General features: G+C 38.4%; 1 protein-coding gene across 1 annotated transcript in view; it reads right to left on the bottom strand.

The window, feature by feature from the left end:
• The window catches only part of EFCAB5 (EF-hand calcium binding domain 5), a 169,448-nt gene that overhangs the window by 51,622 nt on the left and 92,223 nt on the right, over window positions 1–25,603 (bottom strand). Inside the window, exons 8-13 of the mRNA XM_008010917.3 lie at window positions 10,056–10,155; window positions 7,093–8,004; window positions 5,228–5,305; window positions 5,037–5,129; window positions 3,303–3,517; window positions 1,199–1,355 (exon numbers count right to left, since the gene is read on the bottom strand). Coding sequence (XP_008009108.3) covers window positions 1,199–1,355; window positions 3,303–3,517; window positions 5,037–5,129; window positions 5,228–5,305; window positions 7,093–8,004; window positions 10,056–10,155 — 1,555 coding nt within the window. The remainder of the gene's footprint in view (window positions 1–1,198; window positions 1,356–3,302; window positions 3,518–5,036; window positions 5,130–5,227; window positions 5,306–7,092; window positions 8,005–10,055; window positions 10,156–25,603) is intronic.

The following is a 25,603-nucleotide window of genomic DNA, read 5'->3' as shown; positions in this document are numbered from 1 at the left end:
TAAATTCTAAGATTCATCATATCTAAAGCCTTCATTTTACAAACAAGGAGACCTGGGTCTATGGAGGTTAAGGAACTTGCCAAAGATCACAGGATCATTTAGTGAAGATCCAGTATTGGAACCCAGCTGCTATAACTACTGTCTAGTGTTCTCTGTAGGATGTGGCTTTGTGTTACGAAATTTGCCCATCTTATAAGTGAAAATCACATCATTATGTCTTTTGGAATTTCATTAAGTAAATTCTCTTTGGATATATCGTAAGACAAGCCAGGTAGTATAATGTAAAATTTGTAGAAGACACAGTTACTGAAGAGAACATGACAATCGATAAACTTAGGAACATTTGAAGCTCAACCAATACAATGATTTTTGAAAGGGCTGAAGAACTTAACTAACCTTGACAGTTCTTTCCCTTGTTTACTATATACTTTAAAAACTGAAAATCTGGTACACCAAAGTTAGCCAGCTAAATCTTTAAACCCAGTGAAGAGAAAAATAATTTAAATTAAGATCTAATAAAACGAAGAAAGGAATTTATCACACTGGAACGAGAATTTTAGTGGCTTTTGACTGGTAAATATTGGTAATAAGAGACAAATATAATACATAAAAAGTCACTAAGGAGAATAAGAAGTTAGTAAATTGAAGAGAAATTTGTAAGCCAGTGAAGACAAAGAGATAAAACAAGAAGAGAGAACAAGCAGAACTGTGGAATGGCTTGGGTTCTTTTAATCTTAAAAGTGAGAGTAGCCAGGTATACAGAAGGAATCTAACTATATAGATTTAAGATTTTGGACAAAGCATTCTGCAACATATTCCACTTCTGACTGTGCTGACAAATGCATAAGTCTTCTAATATTTTCACATCCTTGCCAACACTTGTTATTTTCCACTTAAAAGATTAGAGCCAGAGTTGGGCACAGTTGGCAGGTGCCTGTAGTTACAGCTGCTCAGGAGGCTGAGGTGGGAGGATCACTGGATCCCAGGAATTAGAGCCCAGTCTGGGCAACACAGTGAGACTCCCATCTCTATTATTAGAAATTAAAAATAAATAAGATAAATGTATAGCTATACTAGGAGACATGAAGGGTTATCTCGTGGTTTTAGCATAACCAGTATTTTAACTGTATATGTGTACTGGGAAACTTGAAGCCAAGTTAATTACCACAATTTAAATAAGAACATTCTTATATTTTACCTTTCTTCATAGATTCTTTTTCCATTCCCTCCTTGTATGTGTATAAGAGTTCATCAACTTCCTTCAGATCCAGGAAGCCTGAGCCATCACTGTCCCACTTCTGAAAGATGGCTTCTAGAAGAAGCCTCCGTCGGACTTGGAAAGCATTTTGGCTAAACTAGGATACAAACAGGATAATAAAGCACAGAAGATACATGATCATTGTGCTAGTGTTTATTCCTAAAAAAGTCCAGCATCTTTTATTAAAACAGGTTTACTTTGGGGCTAAGCATGATATTAACAGAAAATGCAGTGATTCAGCAGTGGCGCATGCCTGTAAATCCAGCCGCTCAGGAGGCTGAGGCAGGAGTATCACTTGAGGCCGGGAGTTGGAGACCAGCCTGAGCAACATAGCGAGACCTCAGTCTTTTTTTTTTTTTTTTTTTTTTTTGAGACGGAGTCTCGCTCTGTCGCCCAGGCTGGAGTGCAGTGGCGCAATCTCAGCTCACTGCAAGCTCTGCCTTCCGGGTTCACGCCATTCTCCTGCCTCAGCCTCCCGAGTAGCTGGGACTACAGGCGCCCGCCACTGCGCCCGGCTAATTTTTTCTATTTTTAGTAGAGACGGGATTTCACCATGGTCTCGATCTCCTGACCTTGTGATCCGCCCGCCTCGGCCTCCCAAAGTGCTGGGATTACAGGCGTGAGCCACCGCGCCCAGCCTAGAGACCTCAGTCTTAAAAAAAAATTTTTTTCTATTTTTTAGAAAAGAAAATGCAGTGATTAATTTTAATCCCTTAAATACCATTTCTCTGTTTTACCTCTAGGCCAAAACAAAAACAAAAACAAAAACAAAACAAAACAGACATTCTTGTTTGGTCCCATGGTAGGGGGTTATCAGAACTTATTAACATTAGTGTCAACTAAAGTTGGTATACAACCTCCCACTGCTAAACTTGACTGGCTTTGAAGAAAAAGAACAACAACAGGCATTCTCTGCGTTAGTATTCCTTAAGAATCTTTTTTTTGTGGGTGTGTGTGCAAATTTCTTCTACAAACCTTAAGAATCTTTGACCATTCTTTTCCACTCCTTCTCTAGTTGTTCAGGAATGTGATAAATACACAGAGTGCTCTGCCTGACTTCTTAGTGGGATTTTAAAATTATTATTATTTTTATCTAGAGACAGAGTCTTGCTGTGTCACCCAGGATGGAATAGAGTGGCATAATTACAGCTCACTGTAACTTCAAATTCCTGAGCCCAAGAGATTTTCCCTCCTTAGCCTCCCAAAGCACTGGAATTACAAGCATGAGCCACTGTACCTGGCCCTAAGGGATATGTTTTGAGTGAAGGGGAATGAATGGCAGTGTTTAAATAATGAAAAATGGCTGTGTTTTAAAAATTCTTTTTTTATATTTAAGATTGATTATATTTGACATTAATTTTATTTATCTTTTAGAGTTTTCACTAGGCTAATTATATTAGTGAGATAGTAATTGAATTAATGTCTAGGTAGATCTAATTGCAAAAATAAAATGAATATATACCTTTTGATTAAGTAGGAGGAACTGGAATTGAGAAGGTAAAGGGAATTGTCTAGAATTAGGCTGAAAAGACTCATAAGGCTGATGATTACTGAAAAAGCTTAGTGAAAGTAATTTACATATTTCATGTAAGAGACAAGAAATTGTTCATATAAGCTAATGTGTCACCCAAGTAAGTAGTAAGTTCTTAGGAAATATGTACTATCTGAGTGCTCATGAGTAAAAATATATACTCAGCCATAATCATACCCCAAGTGTGTGTACTCATACACATATAATGCACACACACACATCTTTGCATATATCCGTATCTGCTTGTCAACCTTCAGAGAAAGAATAAAGCTGTACAATAAACCATCTCCTGCCAGGAGCAATCATGTTATTATTAGGAGAATGAGTTCTCTGGGGTGTGATCTTAGAATATTTGATGATAAAATAGAATCTTTAATGGCTATGCTTGTTGAAATAAAGTGATCAGTTTGGTTGTACATTTTTTAACATGAGCCATATCAGGAGCAACTGAGGTTGAGAGATTTACTTATAATAGTGACCTCATTTGTATCATTAATAAATAATACTACCCACCTGTTCTAAGGCATTCATTTTCTCTTGTTCTGTTTCAACATAGCCCTCCTTAAAAAAGGAGGTGAGAGTCTCGCTGACACTCAAGGGAGCGTCTTCACCAACAAATGTCTCCAGGAGTTGCACAAACTGGAGCAGATTGAATGAAACTCCATTGAAGGCAGTTCTGCCTTTTACCTCCTTGCAAGACTGAATATTTCTGATAATTGAGTGTAAATCTGTCAAGCAGGAAACATTACCAAGCAGTAAAGTGAACAAGTCTTTCCGTTAGGGAAAATAAATGAGTGCCTATTGTAATGAATACCTGCTATTTTTGCCTGTCAGGAATCCATGCTCCCTTCAGGAGGACAGCATCCTCCTTTTTTCTTTGGAAAAAACATCTCTTCATTGTCAGTTCAGATGAGTCAGGTCATACTGTGCCTCCCACTCTGGTGCCATGGATGGTCATGTGATATGCATCCAGCTAACAATTCGTATATGATAGCAATGTAACCTACTATAGGCCAATGAGAGTTAGCCTTAGAACTTTTGGAAGAACTATTAGGGACGAATCATTCTTTTTGTACTCTGATTGCTGAACTAGTAGAATATAAGCTTAGAGATGCTTTCATGGCCATTTTTGTCACAGCAGGTAGAAAACTGTCTCAAATTGAAAGTGGCACAGAAAAACAGGGCTCAGAGGCAGACAGACAGTATCCTGTTGCTATTGTTGAGCCTTTGAATCTAGTTGTGCCTGAAAACAGCTGCACTCTGAACTTTCTAGTTAAATAAATTACTAAATACCACCACCACAACTCCTTTCTCCAAGAGTCTTGACTAATATATTTACCTTTTAGCTTAATAGTGTAATATGGAGTACATTTCATAAAATGTCAGCAAAGTGACTTCCATTTGATTTATTCATTGATTCAATCATTCATGCCCTTCTATATGAGATTTGATGTGACAAACAAATGATTACTCACAATTTTTATATACATTGGTAAAGCAAAATTGATATAAACATGACTAAGAAGAACAACATGAACTAGCAGGCTGCAAGAGCTTGACCAATGCCATGCATTTTCACCAGAAAATTTGAGGATAGAAAGTTTGTTATTTGAGGCTTAAATGAGAGAAAAATTTGCAGGTAGGAAGAAGATAATCTTGATCTAATTTAGTTCTACAATTTGTTGATGTGAAAGGCAAAACAATATAATAGGATTTTAGTGAAATATGAGTGCTTTTGGAATAATCATTGTTAAAGACATGCTTTGTCTGAAAACCAGAAACTACTCTGCTCTGTTGAGTAGATCTTTCTTTGTAAGTTTTCAAAAACAAGATAAGATTCTCACTTGTCTCATATGTTTAGATGTGGCCCTACCAGGGAAAGGCATAGCTGAAATGATTTCTATTGAGTTTTAGTATCTAGTATCTGATTTTCTCTGTATGCTTAGATCATAGCTTTAAAGTGGTGGTAGGGTCATATCATGGTTAAAAAATGTATACTAATACGATAAGTTTCAAAGCAGAAGAGCACTCATCAATAGCACATTCCACCATCAATAGTACACCACCACCAAATACATCTATCTGGTATATATTTAGATTCACCACAGCTTATGGACAAAATAATGCAAGGAACACCTTCCCATTCTGCCTTAGCTAAATGCAGTCTTTATCATCGAGTTCCAGAGTAAATTAAATCCATCTATTGGACTGCCATCTATTCTTCCTACTTTCATTGTTAACATGTACCTGCGAACCTGGAGTTACTATAGATTAAGTTTGCCTGTTCCTCATCTTCAAATGTGACATACTTCATTTTCCAGTTGCAAGTAAAAAATTCACCTGTAAAAACACATTCCATAACGTAGCCAATCAAACTTCACTTTCACAATATTTTTGTTCTAGGGTATAAATGAAAGGAGGATTAAACGAGGAGTTACCTGACCATGACTTTCCTTCTATTTTTTGGGACTTGGGTTCACAGGACTTGTCTTTCTGAACTTCCTTTTTTGTAGTTTCTAAAAGGTACAAATGAAAATGCTTATGAATTAGACATTACGTATTCCATTAGCTATTCTAAGGTTCATAAGTGATAGAAATGCCTTGCATATAGAACACGAAAAACCCTAAGTACTTTCCCATATATGTAGTGTCGTAATCAACCACAGTGAATACATTAATAACTTGAATTGTTGAAAGCAGCTCTGTAGCAAAAGCTATTATTGTATCCAATTTGGCCGTGCAAAATGAGGGCTATATTTCCCAGCCACCCTCACAGCTAGGTATTACTATACAGTAGCCCTCTTTTTATACTTGGGAGGATATGTTCCAAGATCCCTAGTGAATGCCTGAAACTGCAGATAGTACATATACTTTTGCAGTTTGAGGTGTGACAGAAAAACTAGCATGAGTTTCTTTTTCCTTCTTCACAATTTAATAAGTAAAAGATTTTTCTTACTGTACATTTTAACAACCCCAGAATACAATTTTCTTTCTTTCCTAAGTTGAGAACTTTCATCCCTTCCTTCCTTCCTCCCTCCCTCCCTCCCTCCCTCCCTTCCTTCCTTCCTTCCTTCCTTCCTTCCTTCCTTCCTTCCTTCCTTCCTTCCTTCCTTCCTTCCTCTCTCTCTCTCTTTCTTTCTCTCTCTTCTTTCTGATAGGGTTTCACTTTGTTGCTTAGGCTGGATGGAGTGCAGTGGTGCAATCATGGCTTATTGCAGGCTCAACCTCCTGAGGTTCAGGTGATCCTCCCACCTCAGCCTCCTGTGTAACCAAGACTACAGGTGCATGCCACTATGCCCAACTAATTTTTTTTTTTGAGATGGCGTTTTGCCATGTTGCTCAGGCTGGTCTTGAACTCCTGGGCTTAAGCAATCCACCTGCCTCAGCCTCTCAAAGTGCTGGGATTACAGGCATAAGCCACCGTGCCCAGCTGAGAACTTTCACCTTTTCACTTCAAAGGTAGCACTTTATGGCTTCTCTTTGGCATATCCAAATTGCCAGCATCATTACTCTTGTGACTGGAGCCATTATTAGGTAAAATAAGGGTTACTTGAACAAGAGTACTGCAACATAATGACAATCTGATAATCCAGCAGCTATTAAGTGACTAATGAGCAGGTAACATAGACAACATGGACATACTGAACAAAAGGTGCAAGATTTCATTATACTACTCAGAATGGTGCACAATTAAAAATGTATGAATTGTTTATTTCTAGAATTTCCATGTAATACTTTCTGACTGTGGTTGATTGCGGTTTACTGAAACTGTGGAAAGCAAAACCATGGATAAGGGAGAACTACTGTATGCCTAAATTCTGACCAAAGACATGAGAATAAATATTTGAAATGCAGGGTGCATTCTGTCTTAAATATGACTTTCAGAAACTCTTCTAGAACATATATTTTATATTTAACTGAAAAAAGTGAGACCCATTTACAGTTGAAATAAAAGAAGATTTTTAAAATGGTTTCTAGTATCAGACATTACATTTAAAACAAAAGGGCTTCTCCTACCTTTCCAGAAACCCAATTAAAACACTTCTATAATCTAGTACAATGGAAATTATACGTAAATTGACAATAGAGACATTCTGGTTTGCATTTCACTGGTGAATGTAATTAACTTAATTGATTATTGTTCAAGGTCTAGACTCATGTTGAGCAGCAAAATATGCCTGAGATTTGCATGACCTGATATGCCAGGAAAAAAATTCTGACTTAAATGAGTATTTTCTGAAAAGACTTTAAAAACCATTCCATGAAACAGGGAGCCGATGTTGTAGAAGAACTGCATTACTACCTGAAAAGTGATCTTTTCTACTTAATGTTGGAACTTCCTCTTGCAGTTCAGAACTCAGGAATACTTCCTCTTCATATGCTTGTTCCCAAGACCTCTTTTCCTGTAGAGGGACTTCAGTGTACTCAGAGGGTATAGACTCCCCATATTTTGTACTTTTTAAGATGCTATCTTTTCTTGATTGTGAAGTTGAGTCTTCTTGCTCTTCTGAAATTATCTCTCCATAAGGTGCTTGTTCTGATTTTTGGTATGGTTCTTCTATTATTGACTCTCTGAGTGATTCCTGTTCTGCAGTTGACATTCTGCGTGATCCTTGTTCTGCTACTGACCCTTTGTGTCGATCTTTTTCTGCAACTGACTCTCTGCGTGACCCCTGTTCTGCAATAGACTCTCTGCGTGACCCCTGTTCTGCAATTGACTCTCTGCGTGCCCCTTGTTCTGAAACTGACACTCTGCGTGGTCCTTGTCCTTCTATTGACCCTTTTTGCTGTCCTTGTTCTGTAGTTGACTCTCTGCGTGTTTCTTGTTCTGTTACTAACCCTCTACTTGACTCTTGTTCTAGACTTGACTCTGTGTGGGTTCCTGGTTCTATTACTGATTCTGTGTACAGTTCTTGTTCTGCAGTTGACTTTTTGCCTTGTTCTTCAGTTGAAATTCTTTGTGGTCCTTGTTCTGCAGTTACTCCTCTCCACTGTTCTGGTGGGTTTGGTGGTGGTGTTGATGTTCTCTGTTCATCAAGTTTAGGTTGATCTGGACTTTCTAATAATTTACTTTGGGTTTTGCTAGCATGTTTTGCAGAAAGTAACGTATTCATCTCTAAGAGCACTTCGTCAAAACCTTCATAAATGTGTTTCTGATTATCCATGTCTCCCCACAACTCAGTCAAGTTTATCTCTTCAAATTCAATGAATGGCCCTAATGCAGAAAACAAAATATTCACTTAAACCATTGATCTTATAATGTAGAATTAGAGCTATTAAATTAATGCAAAGAAAAGCATTGAGCACAGAGATTGTAATATAGACCTATTGCTCTAAATAAATATCAGTTATCTTTGGTTGCAACACAATAAAAAGTAAAAAGGTATCCAAAAGAACTTATACTACTAAGTTAGAAATCATCCCTTCCTAAAAGGTGTGATTTTGGAAATAAACAGGATTCTCCTTTTGCTACTTGGAGTATTGCTTAGACTGCCAAGACCAATAGAATTTGTCCTCTACCTTTGCAGTCCCCTACAATAAGCATTGCATAGGGATGGGAAAGGGGACACATCTTTCATCTTAAATAAATATATTTTCAATATCTGCAATATAAAAAGCAAGTCTTTATCCATGACAATCCTTCACTGAGGCTATATTTTTCCAGCATTCATTTCCCCCCCCATCTCTTTCCCTCTTCTTTGTTCTTCATTCCTCAGTTATTTTCCTCTACAACTTATGTGGGCACCTGGAACAGAATACTAGGGAAAGACTGGATAGTATTCACAGAATCCCACTGTTAAACGACGACAGTAAAACCCTGGTGTCTGTACTATAAAGAGTGGAAATCATGCCACAAGACTGTTCCCGTTTCTCCCAAAACAGTAGTGGTAAGCTATAAAATTGTGATTCTCACAATTTTCAGAAATACTCCAAGTATATCACCCACAGATTTGTAAGTATCCAAGTAATAAATCTTCACACAAAAATAAAATATTGACATTCTTGGCCAGGTGTGGTGGCTCAATGCCTGTAATCCCAGCACTTTGGGAGCCAAGGCAGGTGGATACCTGAGGTCAGGAGTTTGAGACCAGCCTGCCCAACATGGCAAAACCCTGTCTCTACTAAAAATACAAAAAATTAGCTGCGTGTGGTGGCAGGCACCTGTAATCCCAGATACTTGGGAGGATAAGGCAGGGATAATCGCTTGAACCCGGGAGGCAGAGGTTGCAGTTAGCTGAGATCGCGCCATTGCACTCCAGCCTGGGCAACAGAGTAAGACTCTGTCTCAAAAAAAAAAAAAAAGACATTCTTTGAGAAACTCAGCCAGTACGATACCTTCTCTTTAAAAAAAAAAAAAATGAAAAAAGCTGAGCACAGTGGCACATGCGTGTAGTCCTGGCTACCCTGGAGCCTGAGGCAGGAGGATTGCTGGATCCCAGGAGTTTGAAGCCAGCCTAGGCAACATAGCAAGACCCCATCTCTGAAAAAGTAAAATAAAATAAAAATAAACCCCATAATTCTATTTGTCTTGGAAATAACATAAAAAGGACATTTTACTGTATAAGTAAAGGTATACAAGTAAAAATGCTTGGGAAAAGGAAATATTATTCTTATAAATCTTATAATTTTAAGTTGGGTATTAAAAATGGAATTACCAGGCTGGGTGCAGTGGCTTACACGTATAATCCCAGCACCCAGGAATTTGAGAATATCCTTGGAAACAGGGTGAAACCCTCTCTCTATTAAAAATACAAAAAATTAGCTGGGCATGGTGGTGCACACCTGTAGTCCCAGCTACTCAGGGGGCTGAGGTGGGAGAATCATCTCCCACCTGGGAGGTTGAGGCTGCAGTGAGTCATGATCATGCCACTGCACTCCAGCCTGGGCAAGAAGAGTACGATTCTGTCTCAAAAAATTTTTTTTGTTGATAAAATGGAATTACCATTACTAACTTAATTTCCAAAACATTCAGACTGTCACTAGAGCATTTCTTCATTTGCATGAATTTAAAATTGGGTTCTCACTGAGTTCTGATATAAAATTTTTGAGTATTGCACTGTGGTGAAAAATACATCTAGTTGTGATGAAGAGTGAATTTTGTGGAGGGAATAAACAACTAGATACAGTTATCATGATCTAAGAGAGCTATTATGTGAAGGGATTCCATGGTGGTAGAATAATCTTGTGTTATCATATCAGTGTATCATATCAGTACATATCAAGTGACACTTCAGCTTGAACATACTCCCTCTGAGTGGCACTTACATTGTCGTGGGTTTCGAAGTAAACTCCTAAGCATTTGTGAACTATGGTCATAGAACAATTCCAGCAAGGCCAATGTCCTCTGCCGATCCAAAAACCCTACCTAAGCAAAGAAGAAAGTTTGTGATTAGTTGTTACAGGAGATTTAAGATTTTTATGCAGTTGGAACGTGGCTTATTGAAGCTTTTATCATCACTACCACCACAACAATCATTATTGTGTAAGTAAAAGCTGCAGCATCAAAATCAGGAAAGTTATATCTTGCCTTTAGGCTTATACTCCACTTTCTCATTCTATGACATGTCAAAATGACCTCTACTTAGTAAATGTTTAAGAACTATTTGTGACTGACTTATTGATGGCTAAATCCAATGTATAATGTTCAGTTCTTATCTTACCTGACCTGAGTATGTCACTTGAAACAATTAACTGCTCCCTACTTGTTCTTTTTCCATTGTTATTTTTGAAAAACTTTTTAATAATAGAATATAGAAAATGATAGAATTAACATATGTGTTCCCAACACCTAGAAATAATAATTGTTAACATTTTGTGTATGTGCTTTAAAAAGTCTGATATAGCAACACAGTGAGGCCCCCATTGCTTCAAAAAGTAAAAAATTAGCCAGGCATAGTGGTGCACACCTGTAGTCCTAGCTACTCCAGAGGCTGAGGCCAGAGGATTGCTTGATTGGCAGTGAGCTATGATCATGTCACTGCACTCCAGCCTGGCTGACAGAGCAAGACCTTGTCTCAAAAACAAAAACAAAAATACCTGATATCGGCCAGGCGCGATGGCTCATGACTGTAATCCCAGCACTTTGGGAGGCCGAGGTGGGTGGGTCACCTAAGGTTGGGAGTTCAAGACCAACCTGACCAACATGGAGAAACCCTGTCTCTACTAAAAATACAAAAATTAGCCAGGCATGGTGACGGGTGCCTGTAATCCCATCTACTCAGGAGGCTGAGGCAGGAGAATCACTTGAACCCAGGAGGCGGAGGTTGCAGTGAGCAGAGATCATGCCATTGCACTCCAGCCTGGGCAACAAGAGCAAAACTCCATCTAACAAAAAAAAAAAAGGAAAAAAAATGCCTGATATAGTACATACGTCTTTCTTCAAATTGCTTTTATTTACTCAACATTGAGATCTAATTCATATCTGTAAAGAAATATATTTTATTCTTTTTAACTGCAATAAGGCATTCTGTAATATGAAAACACCATAAAAAAAAACAACTCCTCTATTGATGGGCGTTTTCATTATTTTTAGTATTTTGATATCAACATAATGTTGCGATGGATATCCTTATATACTCCTTGTGTACATATGCAAACATTTCTCTAGGGTAAATAACTAGAAGTGGAATTACTGGATTGTATAATGTATGCATTTTCAACTTTATTAGTTATAGCCAAATTGCTTCACAAAATGTTAATACCAATTTACATTCTTGCCAGCATTGAATGACAGTATTATTTCTCCATATCTACATCAATACTTGATATTATTAGAGTTTATTATTTTTTCTAATCTGATAGATAAAAATGGTATCATTATTATTAATTTGCATTTCCCTGATTACTAGTGAGATTTAATATATTCTCATGTGCTTATTATATGTTTGGGTTTTTCATCTTCTATGAATGGCTTTTTCATATCCTTTTCTCATTTTTCAGTTGGGACCAGTTGCGTATTTCTTTTTTTGAGATGGAGTCTCACTCTGTTTCCAGGCTGGAGTACAGTGGCGCGATCTCGGCTCACTGCAACCTCCACCTCCTGGGTTCAAGTGATTCTCCTGCCTCAGCCTCCCGAGTAGCTGGGGCTACGGATGCCTGCCAGCACACCTGGCCAAACTTTTTGTCTTTTTAGTAGAGATGCAGTTTCACTGTGTTAGCCAAGATGGTCTCGATCTCCTGACCTCGTGATCTGCCCACCTCGGCCTCCCAAAGTGCTGGGATTACAGGTGTGAGCCACTGTGCCCCACCCAGTTGTCTACTTCTTATGGATTTGTAAAATTTTGAGAATGACCATTCTTTTATTTACATAGCAAATATTTTTCCCCAGTTTATCTCTTATTTTTCAATTTAACTTTTGGTGAGTTTAGCCATATCAATGTTATCCATTAATTTTGAGGATATACATTAATTTTGAGGTAGTCAAACATATAAATCATTTCTTTTTGATATACAGTAAAAAATCAGTGAATGATATTGGGACAATTACTTTTTCATATTGGGAAAAACATAAAAGTAGATCCCACCCTCATTAATGAGAAAAGTAAGTTCTATCTGATCAGAAACCTAGCTGTGGAAAACAAAATTTAAAAAATTTTGGAAGCAGCCAGGTGTGAGTCACCACGCCTGGCTGCTTCTAAAACTTTTTTAGACAGGGTCTCACTAAGGAATGCTCCTAAGGAATACTCCAAATAAGCACAAACCATTTTAAGTTCCAAATATATGCTCTAAATTTTCTTTTTTCTTTTTTCCTTTTTTTTGAGACAGGGTCTCACTGTGTAACCCAGACTGGAGTGCAGTGGCATGATCATAGCTCACTGCATCCTCAAATTCCTGGACTCAAGCAATCCTCCTGCCTCAGCAGGAGTCGCTGGGATTACAGGTATGAGCCACCACACTTGGCTGCTTCTAAAATTTTAAAAATTTTGTTTTCCACATCTAGGTTTCTAATTAGACAGAACTCACTTTTCCTCATTAATGAGGGTGGAATCTACTTTTATATTTTTCCCAATATGGAAAATTAATTGTCCTAGCATAACTCATTGATTATTTCTTTTCCCAATGATTTATATTGCCACCTGCATTATATACTAAATTCCCACATGCTCTTGCATCTGATGCCAGATCTAATATTCTGTTCCACTGATTTGTCTATTCCAGTACCAAAGCCAAAGCTATTTTAATTAATATAAGTTTATTTTAAAAATAAGCTCCTGCACAGCAAAATAAACTATCTCCCGTTTGTTTGTCTGTTCACTCTGTTTACACCCGACCTGAATATACAATTTTCATGAGAAGACATACATGGCTGGTGCCTGTAATCACTGCACTCTAGGAGGCCTGGCAGATCACTTGAACCCAGGAATTTGAGACTAGCTTAGACCACATAGTGAAACCCCATCTCTACAAAAATTATCTGGGCCTGGTGGCGTGGCCTATAGTCCCAGTTACTTGGGAGGCTGAGGTAGGAGGATCGCTCAAGCCCAGGAGGTTGAGGCTGCAGTGAACCGTGATCGTGCCACTGCACTCCAGCCTGAATGACAGAATGAGATCCTGTCTCAGGAAAAAAAAAAAAAAGATGAAGAAGAAGACATACGCACAGCCAACAAGCATATGAAAAAATGCTCAACATCGCTAATCATTAGAGAAATGCAAATCAAAACCACAATGAGATTCATCTCACACCAGTCAGAATGGCTATTATTAAAAAGTCAAAAAATAACAGATGCTGGCAAGGTTGCAGAAAAAAGGGAATGCTTATATACTGTTGGTAGAATGTAAATTAGTTCAGCCATTGTGAAAACTGTTTGGTGATTTCTCAAAGAACTCAAAGCAGAATTACCATTTGGCCCAGCAATCCTATTATTGGGTATATATCCAAAGGGATATAAATTGTTCTACCATAAAGACACATGCACACGTATGTTCATTGTAGCACTATTCACAATAGCAAAGACATGGAAACCAACCTAAATATGAACCAATGGTAGACCGTATAAAGAAAATGTGGTACAAGCCAAGCGCAGTGGTTCATGCCTGTAATCCCAACACTTTGGGAGGCTGAAGAGGGAGGATCACTTGAGCTGAGGAGTTTAAGAGCAGCTCTGGGTAACACGGTGAGTTACCATCTCTACAGAAACAGAAAAAATTACCTGGCATGGCGGTATGTACCTGTAGTCCTCGCTAGTCCTGAGGCTGAGGTGGGAGGATCGCTTGAGTCTGAGTTGCAGTGACTTGTGATCACACTACACTCAGCCTAGGTGACAGAGCGAGGCCTTGTCTCCAAAAAAAAAAAAAAAAAAATAGTAACAGAAAATGTGGTACATATGCACCATGGAATTCTATGCAGTCATAAGAAGAATGAGATTATGTCATTTGCAGCAACATGGATGGAGCTGGAGGCCATAATCCTAAGTGAACTAACACAGGAACAGAAAACCAAATACCAACATGTTTCCACTTACAAGTGGGCGCTAAACTGAGTACATATGGACAGAAAGAAGGGAACAACAGACACCGAGGCCTACCTGAGGGTCAGCGGAGGGAGGACGGAGAGCGTCACAAAACTACCTGTAGGGTACTGTGCTTATTATCTGGGTGGCGAAATAATCTGTATATCAAACCCCATGTCACACAATTTACCTATATAACAAACCCATACAAGTACCCCTGAGTCTAAAATAAAAGTTGTCCGGGCAGGTGGTGCACACCTGTAGTTCCAGCACTTTGGGAGGCTGAGGTGGGCAGATAACTTGAGCTCAGGAGTTTGGACCAGCCTGGGCAATGTGGCAAAATCCCATCTCTACGAAAAATAAAAAAATTAACTGGGCATGGTGTCACACGCCTGTAGTCCCAGCTACTAAGGAGGCTGAGGTGGGAAGATGGCTTAAGCCTGGCATGTGGAGGCTGCAGTGAGCCGAGATCCCACCACTGCACTCCAGCTTGGGTGACAAAGTGAGACCCTGTCTCAAAAAATAAAATTAATTAATTAATTAAATAAAAGTTTAAAAAATCAGGGAAATTCTCCCCAACTTGTTTTTCATTTGTAACTATTTTTGCTATATTTGAACCTTTATTTTCCCATCTAAATTTTTTTAACTAAACCTTTTAAAATATATATATACCCTATAAAAAGAAAAGTGCACAAAACCTAAGTATACAGTTTTATGAATTATTGGAATAAAAAAACACACAGGAGGACTTTCTCAAAGAGAATCACAAACTTGAGTAGAGGGTAGAGCTTTGCTCCAAAACTCAAGGGAACTACAATATGATTTTATTGTTTGAATTGCCACAGCATTCCAAATGCAATTCCAAATTGCCATATTCCCTCTAAATACTGTAGGATCTTCTATATAATAAGGCACAAAGTAAAGAAGAGTTTTGGCACTGCAGTTTAGAAAAGCCTACAAAGCCTTTTCTTTCTCTGGGACGCACTCTGGAAGCTGATGGCTCATTTAATGCATAAAAGTAACACACACAAATGTGCTCAGTTAATTCATAAAAGCAGCACATGCAAATGTGGCAACAATTGTTTTTAAAATATAAAAAAGATCCAATAAGCATTGTGCCTCTTTTTTAGTGGTAGGTGGCACACGGTACAACAATTTACCCTACACCTGGAACTACTGGACTGCTAAAATTTCTTTTTTTTTTTTTTGAGACGGAGTTGCGATCTCCACCTCCCGGGTTCAAGCAATTCTTCTGCCTCAGCCTCCCGAGTAGCTGGGACTACAGGCGCATGCCACCACACCCAGCTAACTTTTGTATTTTTAGTCGAGACAGGGTTTCACCATGTTGGCCAGGGTAGTCTCGGTTCGTGACCTCGTGATCCACTCGCCTCGGCCTCCCAAAGTAAAAATGTTAACAAGACCATAAACCTGTACTTTTATGGGGCTTATCTCCCATCCTCTGACACACATTAGCTGTCTTACCAAGACATCTAATGCTACTTTACCAAGGCATCTAATGCTGCTTTCAGCTAATCAAGTCCAATCATCATGATGGATATCATGGACCTATGTAATGTTCTGTGATATGTCAATACCATCAAGGTCTATGTATACTAGATTACAATAGAGAAAAGAAGAACTGCCTTAGCCCTAAGAGAATGCAGTGAAAAGTATTGCTATTCTTTTTTTTTTTTTTTTTTTTTTTTTTGAGACAGAGTCTTGCTCTGTCGCCTGGGCTGGAGTGCAGTGGCCGGATCTCAGCTCACTGCAAGCTCCGCCTCCCGGGTTTACGCCATTCTCCTGCCTCAGCCTCCCGAGTAGCGGGGACTACAGGCGCCCGCCACCTCACCCGGCTAGTTTTGTGTGTGTGTGTGTGTGTGTGTGTGTGTGTGTGTTTTTAGTAGAGACGGGGTTTCACCGTGTTAGCCAGGATGGTCTCGATATCCTGACCTCGTGATCCGCCCGTCTCGGCCTCCCAAAGTGCTGGAATTACAGGCTTGAGCCACCGCGCCCGGCCTATTCTTGACAGGTGAAATCAAATTTCTTTTGGTCCTTGTAAACTTCTCTAGAGAAAACAGCATTTGCCAGACCAATAGTTGTTGTGAATGAGAGAGCTATGTCAATTTGGTTCAGCAAAGATTCCACACCTGGAAGAGCCACATAAATAGAACCACAGTAATCTACATTCTTCAAGATGTAGGCTGGGTGCAGCAGCTCATGCCTGTAATCCCAGCACTTTGGGATGCTGGGGCAGGCGGATCACCTGAGGTCAGGAGTTTGAGAGCAGCCTGGCTAACATGGTGAAACCCCATCTCTACTAAAAACATAAAATTAGAAGGCATGGTGGCACGCATCCCAGCTACTTGGGAGGCTGAGGTAGAAGAATCGCTCGAACCCAAGAGGTGGATGTTGCAGTGAACTGAAATCGTGCAGCTGTACTCCAGCCTGGGCGACAGGGTAAGACTGTCTCACAAAAGAAAAAAAAAAAAAAGATGTATCCTCCACCTTCTACGTAGACAAAACAGGAAAATTACATAAGAAAGTGGTAAGATTATTTCCCCTGAATCCTTTATATATTTTCATATCTATCTCTGTGGGGTTTTTTTGTTTTTGTTATCTGCTTATGTATTTGTTTTTTTAACATTCTGGCAGACAGGGAAAGTTTAGGAGTTTCTGTTACCATAATACTAGGTCCTTCCTACCATAATAGTCCTCAGTTCCCAATATGGAGAACAAATGTGAAGATTCTGTTGGTTGCTGTGTGTCTATTCCAATTAAACATCCAAGAACCAGAAATAACCATAGCTAAGTCCATAGATTAATTGGGCCTGTGACATAACCTTTGACCAAAATAGCATTTATTGTCTGACATCTACACACCCTAACTTTACCCAGTGGCCCATGGGAGTGCTTTGGGATCCTAGGAATTGATGTTAACTTGGAATCAGTATCTGGTAATCCCTGAGTCTGTGATATTCCTTTGCCAATGCATATTCACCCTAATAAATGGCTACGGGCCCTTTGAGCAAAGCCTTGAGTAAAATCTACGATATATACTTGAGGAAGTCTTGTAGAATTCTTCCCCAAGAGACCCAGCCTTCCCTTCAACCAAAGAGTTCTGGGTATACTATCTGACTTAAGTCTGGCATCTGGGTGAGAGACTGAGATTCTCCATTGTGGTATCTCAACTCATGTTTCTGGACCTATAGTTAGTGCTTTTCTGTAAGTAGATCCAGTAATAATTTAGAAGGTATTATATCCATTTAATTCCTAAGGAAACTGTAATCACCAAGAAAACATTCAGGTGTCCACTTTAACTCCCACTACTCATTATGGTAATTCCAAGTATATATTCAGGAACCAACCACAGTGTGAGTCCTAGACAAACTGGATCCGTTAAAATATGACCTTGGATCTTTGAGATTGAATCAAAATACCATGATTAATTATACTTATGAGCACTAACTTTGACTAGTGGGCCTTGTCTCTAGTAGTTAAATGTCATGTATCTTTTGTCACTCTAGAAGACAATCATTTCCCTTGAAATTAGAGTGTTTACTTCAGTGACAGTAACTCTCACCATTGTCCCCAGGACAGCTACCATAGAACTTTTTAGTGATGTTGGTCCTCCCCTCGTTAATTTCTTTAGTTATTTCTCAAGGGAATGTCATTTGGGCTGTCCTGGGCAATATGGTAGAAGTGCACATATAGAGGCTACATATGAAAAATCAATTTCAGAAATCTTGAAAGCCTTTAGATTTCTTACTGTATAGTAAGCCAAGAAGATTCTGGCATCTCAACCTCATTGAATATAGGCTATCTTTGAGTCAAGGTTTTATTTAATCTACCAATAAAATTGTTAAAACCAAAAATATTACTGCTAAGTACATACTGCAAAGTATACCAATATTGATAAATTTGAGGCAATCCAAAGTTATATCTATCCTTCTTAGTCTGAAAATACTATAATCAATCCCCACACATATAACCCCGCTTTCTGCTGCTAGAAATTAGCAAAAACTTACTGATCTGTTGGAGTACCAATACTCATCTTTCAAGACAGACTTTGAACTAGTATTCCTGGAGAAATACTGAGATCAGTCTCCAATTTTGGATTTAAAGGCAATGAATGTTGTACAGGTGGATCGTGAAGAAAACAGACATCTCCTTGCAAACTAATTGCCCTAAGGCAAGTTATTAAAGGATCTCTAAGGAAAGAAAAGCTAATATTCTCAGACAGGAGAGAAGGTATTGCTTCTCCTGCCAAGGAAAGCTTAGGGAGAATTGTGGCTCAAGTCTCAGATTCCTCCGAGTCCACCCATATGTAACTATTCCAAATTTCAGGGTCTCATCTATTTTCTAATGTGCTAACTTTTATGTAAAAGATTTGGCAAGTCTGTGAATTCAACTTGCATCTTGATTCTGTCACATTTATTTGGGGGCTGATTTTTCATCCATATTTGCCCTGAAGCTATAAGAAATAGAGATTTTTATATAATGATCAGGTTTTCTGACTGCAATTTGAGCTGAGAGTTTAAAGTCCTGAGCGTGTCTTTTACTTTCTATAACCTCTCTCATACTGTGAGACGAAGCCCACCCACTGACAACCCCAGGGGTCATCACTACTGTAATTATGGCCAAATGCAGCAAAAGCTTTTCCTTTAATAGGCACTTCATCCCAAGCAACCATAAGTGATTATTTTTAAGAAAATTTTCATTAAGGAGTAACAAATATGCAACGAGGTATGCAAACCCTAAGTGTTTACCTCACTGAATGTTTGCCACTCGGATAAAGACATAGCACATTTTCGTCACTGCCAGAAGGCTCCATTACTATTTCTTAGTCAATAATTCCTCCAAAGGTGGTGATTATTCTGATATTTATCATTATCGATTAGTTTGTTCATTTTTGTTTTTGTTTTCTTTGAGACAAGGTTTCACTCTGTTGCCCAGGCTAGAGTGCAGTGGCATGATCATAGCTCACTATATCTTCTAACTTCTGGGCTCAAGCTATCCTCCTGCCTCAGCCTCCTGGGACTACAGGTGCCATGCGACTACACTCAGCTAATTTTTATTTATTTATTTTTTTATTTATTTGTAATTTTATTATGTATTTATGTATTTATTTATTTTTGTAGAGACCAGGTCTCACTATGTTGCCCAGGCAGGTCTTGAACTCTTAGACTCAACTGATCCTCTTGCCTCAGACTCCTGAGTAGATAGGACTACAGACATGCACCATGATACCCAGGTAATTTTTGTTTATTTTTTGTAGAGAGGGGGTCTCACTATATTGCCCTCACAAGTGTGAGCCACTGTGCCCAAACCATTCTTGTCTTTTAAAATCAACTTTAGTGAAGTATAGATTCAATAAAATGCACCAATTTTAAGTGTATAGTTCAATGAGTTTTGACAATGTATACACTCATGTGTACCACCACAGTGAAGCTGCAGAACATTTTCATCATCCCCAGAAGCTCCCTATGTCTCTCTCTTTTTTCTTTCTTTCTTTTTTTCTTTTTGGAGACAGAGTCTAGCTCTGTTGCCCAGGCTGGAGTGTAGTGGCACAATCTTGGCTCACTGCAACCTCCGCCTCCTGGGTTCAAGTGATTTTCCTGCCTCAGCTTCCTGAGTAACTGGGACCACAGGCACGTGCCACCATAGCTGGCTAATATTTTGTATTTTTAGTAGAGAAGGGGGTTTGCCATGTTGCCCAGACTAGTCTTGAACTCCTGAGCTCCAGGAATCCACCTGCCTCAGCCTCCCAAAGTGCTAGGATTACAGGCGTGAGCCACCGTGCCTGGCCACTTATGTCCCTTCTTAATCAGTCCCCTCACTCATGGTCCCAGGAAACCACTGATCTGCTTTCTATTGCTGTAAATTACTTTTCCCTTTTCTATAATTTTATATAAATAAAATAATGGCAAATTCTTTGGTTCAGCCTTCTTTCACTTAGAATAATATTTTTGAGATTCATCAGTGTTATTGTATCAGCGGTTCATTCTCTTTTATTACTGAGTAGTATTCCATCGTGTGAATATACTACAATTTGTTTATCCATCCACAAGTTGATGGACATTTGGGTTGTCTCCAGCTTAAAGCTATCATGAATGAGGCTGCTAAGAACAGTCATGTGTAAGTCTTTTAGTTTTAATTATATGATTTAATTTCTTTCATTTCATTTATCCTAGGTGTATAATCTAGGAGAGAAATTGCTGATTGCTAGGTCATATAGAGAGTGTATATTGAACTCTTTAAGAAATTGTCAAAACTGTTTTTGAAGTGGTTGTATAATTCCTACCAGCAATCTAAGAGAATTTAAGTTGTTCCACATCTTTCCCAACACTTGGTATTGTCAGTTTTTTTTCTTTTTAATTATAATGAATATCAGATTTTTTTTTTTTTTATTGTGAGACAGAGTCTTGCTTTGTTGCCCAGGCTGGAGTGCAGTGGTGTGATCTTGGCTCATTGCAACCTCCGCCTCCCAGGTTCAAGCAATTCTCGTGCCTCAGCCACTCAGTAGCTGGGATTACAGGGATGGCCACTACGCCCAGCTATTTTTTGTATTTTTAGTAGAGACAAGGTTTTGCCATGTTGGCCAAACTGGTCTTGAACTCCCGGGTTGAACTGATTTGCCCACCTTGGCCTCCCAAAGTGCCGAGATTACAGGCGTGAGCCACTGTACTCTGCCAGTCTTTTAAATTTTATTCATTCTAGTACGTTTAATTTTTATCTCACTGTGGCTTCAGTTTGCATGAAAAATTGATGATTATTTATCTGATAAATAATTTATCAGATTAATTATAATCTGATGAATAACTGAACATATTTCCATGTGCTTATTGGATATACCTATATCTTCTTTTCTGGCATGCCCATGATTTTTTAAATTGGGTTGTTTTATAAAGTTGTAGGAGTCTTTATATGGTCAAAATGCAAGTCTTTTGTCATTAAATGTATCACAAATATTTTCTCCCAGTCTATAGCTGTCGTTTCATTTCTTTTACTAGTATCTTTCAAAGAGCAGAATTTTTTATTTTGGTGATGTCTATTTTTTGTCAACATTGTTTTGGCTGTTGTGAGTCCTTTGAAATGCCACACGAATTTCGGAATAGTTTGTCAATTTCTGTAAATAAGTTCACTGGGATTTGGATTGGAATCGTGTTGGATTTGTAAGTCAATTTGGGGACTAACAATACTTAATTTTTTGACTCATTAATATAGTCTTTGACAGAAACAATAAAGGATCTTTCTTATTATTTAGGTCTTTCATTTCTTAACAATATTTCATAGTTTTCAGCCTGTAGATATTTGCAAATACTTTGTTAAATTTATTTCTAAGTATTTCATGTGTGTGATGTTATTATAAATGGCATTTACAAATTTCATCTTCCAATATTTCTTTGCTAGTATGTGGAAATCCAATTGACTTTCATGTATTGATTTTTACATCCTGAAGCCTTGCTAAATTTATGTATTTGTTTTAGTGAATTTAACTTTTTTCTTGAGATTCCTTAGGATTTTCTACACAGAAGATCATGTAGTCTGTGAATAAGAGAGTTTTCTTTTTTTTTCTTGTTTTATTTAATAGACTAGTACCTCCGGTACAATGTAAAATAAAAGTGGTAAGAGTGGATATCCTTGCCTTGTCCTTGTTATAAGGAGGGAATCATTAAATTGTTTACCTTTGTAAGTATAGCTGTAAGTTATTCATAGATGTGCTTTATTGGGTTGAAGAAATTTTAGTGTGTTGAGAGGTTTTAAAAATTTTTTTTTTTTATCATAAATGAGTGTTGAATTTTGTCACAGTTATATAGTTTTGTTTTTTGGTCTCTTAATGTGATGAATTGTTTCAATAGATTTTTTTTTGTTTAAGAAATGGGGGTGGTCTTACTATGTTGCCCAGGCTGGATTCAAACTCCTGGGCTCAAGCACTCCTTTTACCTCAGTGTCCTCATTAGCTGGGATTATAGGCACGTGCCACCATGCTCAGCTCTGATTTTTGAATGTTAAACCACCCTTGTATCCCTGGATTAAGCTCTATTTGATTGTTTTTAATGTACTGTTTAACCGATCTGTTAAAATTAACTTAAAGAGGCCGGGAGCGGTGGCTCAAGCCTGTAATCCCAGCACTTTGGGAGGCCGAGACGGGCGGATCACGAGGTCAGGAGGTCGAGACCCTCCTGGCTAACACAGTGAAACCCCGTCTCTACTAAAAAAATACAAAAAACTAGCCAGGCGAGGTGGCGGGCGCCTGTAGTCCCAGCTACTCGGGAGGTTGAGGCAGGAGAATGGTGTGAACCCGGGAGGCGGAGCTTATAGTGAGCTGAGATCTGGCCACTGCACTCCAGCCTGGGCGACAGAGCAAGACTCCATTTCAAAAAAAAAAAAAAAAAAAAAAAAAAAAAAATTAACTTAAAGATTTTTGAGTCTATGTTCATGAGGACTGTTAGTCTATGGTTTTCTTTTATTGAAATATCTTTATCTGGATTTCATATCAAAATAATACTGGCCCCATAAAATGAGTTGGGAAGTGTTCCTTCCTCTTCTCTTAAGAGTTTATGTAGATTTGAAATTATCCCTTCCTTAAATGTTTGGTAGAATTTATTAGTAACGCTATCTGGGCCAGGCATTCTGTTTGTGGAATGTTTTCTAGTGGTATTAATTATACTTCTTTATACATATAAGGATGTCTAGTTTTCCTATTTTCTTTTGAGTTAGATTTGGTAATTTGTGTCTTTAAGGAATTTATCCATTTAATGTAATTTGCAAATTCATTGGCATAAAGTTGTTCATAATGTTTCCTATCATTCTCTTAATGTTTGCAGGGTCTGTAGTGATGTTCCCTCTTTCTTTCCTGATATCAGGACAGGCATTCCTTAGAGATATCACAGGTCCAGTTCCAGACAATAGCCATAAAATGAATATTGCAAAAAAGCAAGTCACACAAATTCACTTTGGTTTGTTAGTGCTTATAAAAGTTATGTTTATGGCTGGGTGTGGTGGCTCACACCTGTAATTCCAGCACTTTGGGAGGCTGAGGCAGGTGGGTTACTTGAGGTCAGGAGTTTGAGACCAGCCTGGCCAACACAGTGAAACCCCATCTCTACTAAAAATACAAAAATTAGCTGGGCATGGTGGTGCACACCTGTAATCCCAGCTACTCCAGAGGCAGAGGCAGAGGCAGAGGCAGGAGAATCGTTTGAACTTTCGCAGCAGAGGTTGCAGTGAACCAAGATTGTGCCACTGCACTCCAGCCTGGGAGGCAGAGTGAGACTCCATCTCAAAAAAAAAAAAAAAAAAAAAAAAAAGTTATGTTTATACTATACTGTAGTCTATTAAGCGTGCAATAACTTAAACTGTAGTTTCTTAAGTGTACCATAGATTAATCGCCTAACCAAGTATACACCTTAATTTAAAAACACTTTATTGCTAAAAAATGCTAATGATCATCTGTGCCTTCAGCAAGTCATAGCTGTTTTGCTGGTGAAAGGTTGTATCTTAATGTTGTTGGCTACTAACTGATCAGGATTGTGGTTGCTGAAGGTGGGTGTGTGCTGTGGTAATTTCTTAAAATAAGACAACAATGAAGTTTGCTGCACCTATTGACTCTTCCTTTAATGAATGATTTCTCTGTAGCATGTGATGCTGTTTGATAGCATTTTATCTACAATAGAACTTCTTTCAAAATTGGAGTCAATTCTTTCAAATCCTATTGCTGCTTTATCAACTAAGTTTATGTAATAATCTAAATCCGTTGTTGTCATTTCAACAATGCTCATGTCTTCACCAGGGGTAGATTCCATATCAAGAAACCATTTTCTTTGCTTATCCATTAGAAAAAATTTGTCATGCATTCAAATTTTATCATAAGATTACAGCAATTCAGTCACATCTTCAGGCTCCAATTATAATTCTAAATTTTCTTGCTATTTCCACTATATCTGCAGCTATTTTGTCTACTGAAGTCTTAAAGCTCTCAAAGTCATCCATGAAGGTTGAAATCTTCTTCCAAACTCCTGTTACTGTTGAATATTTTGACCTCCTCCCATGAATCACAAATGTTCTTAATGGCATCTAAAATGGCGAATTATTTCCTTCCTTCCTTCCTTCCTTCCTCTCTCTTTCTTTCTCTTTCTTCTTTCTTTCTCTCTTTCTTTCTTTCTTTCTTTCTTTCTTTCTTTCTTTCTTTCTTTCTTTCTTTTTTTCTTTTTTTCTTTCTTTCTTTCTTTCTTTCTTTCTTTCTTTCTTTCTTTCTTTCTTTCTTTCTGTCAGGAAGGCAATCTTTACTTTCTGCAGAAAGCGTGCTCAGTTGCATATGGAACAATGGCAAGAGCACACCTGAACAAAGGAAAAGCAGACATATTTATCCCTTATGCATCTGGGTCGTCTTTACTGTTGTGTCCTGCATCCATTGGCTGGAGCTGGACCTCACACTCTTAAACTGATACCCGCTTTGCTAATAGCTTAAAACTTCCCTAAATGGGTAAGTGCAGGGAAGAACAAAGAATGAGAGGAAGTTGCTTATGAAAGGTTTAAGGAAGCAAAAACATTTCCAAATAAGCAAGGGGCACAAGCTATGAGCTAAGATTTGCCTGGGCCTATCCAGACATGTCTGAGTAAGCCAAAGCAACTAGCTGGGCTAAACTGTAAGAACTAATAGTTGAGAGGAGGCTTTAGAGTAAGGAGCTATTATTCCTAGTGTCTATTATTTTATTTTTAAACCATGATGAGCTTTGAAGAGGAACTTTTCTACTTTCTACAATTTCCTCCTCTTTTACTTTATAGTTTCCTCTTCAAACTCACTTAACATATCTTGGCTTAGCTTGTTTTGATTAACTTCTGGATGTATGGTACAACATAGCACCTAAGAAGAAGGAGCACACCTTATTATAGTTGTTAAAGAGGTAAGAATTGAGGCTACTTTTTTTCTTTTTTTGATTGATGAAATGCCAGGGTAAAAGGGATAGCCAATTGGACTAGAGCATAAGTACTGCTCTAATTATTTGGCAGAGTGTCCGGTAAAGGTTCTCCATAATACCACCATACATCTGCTCCGGGATGGATAAGGGCGGACTGATAGGTCAGCTCTTGGAAGTGCCTGACTTCACTGCATCCTATTAAGTCTCCAAGGAATGCCAAATTTTTCCCCTTGTCATTGGAGACACAAGGTAACATTGGTTTTGGAAGATGGAGGATGGATGACCCGTGGGGGCTGACCCACAGGGTGTTGAACTTCAGGAAATAGCAGAGAAAGAGCTTGGCACAATTCATTATTCCAGGCAGTGGAATCTTGAGAAAGAGCTACCATGCACTCCATGTCCACTTGATTTGAGGACCATCCTAGTGGAAAGGGGACAACCT

The sequence above is a fragment of the Chlorocebus sabaeus genome, chromosome 16, assembly GCF_047675955.1.
Source record: "Chlorocebus sabaeus isolate Y175 chromosome 16, mChlSab1.0.hap1, whole genome shotgun sequence".
Lineage (NCBI taxonomy): Eukaryota > Metazoa > Chordata > Mammalia > Primates > Cercopithecidae > Chlorocebus > Chlorocebus sabaeus.
Note: the sequence above shows the minus strand (reverse complement) of the source record. Positions and strands in the feature narration are given on the sequence as shown.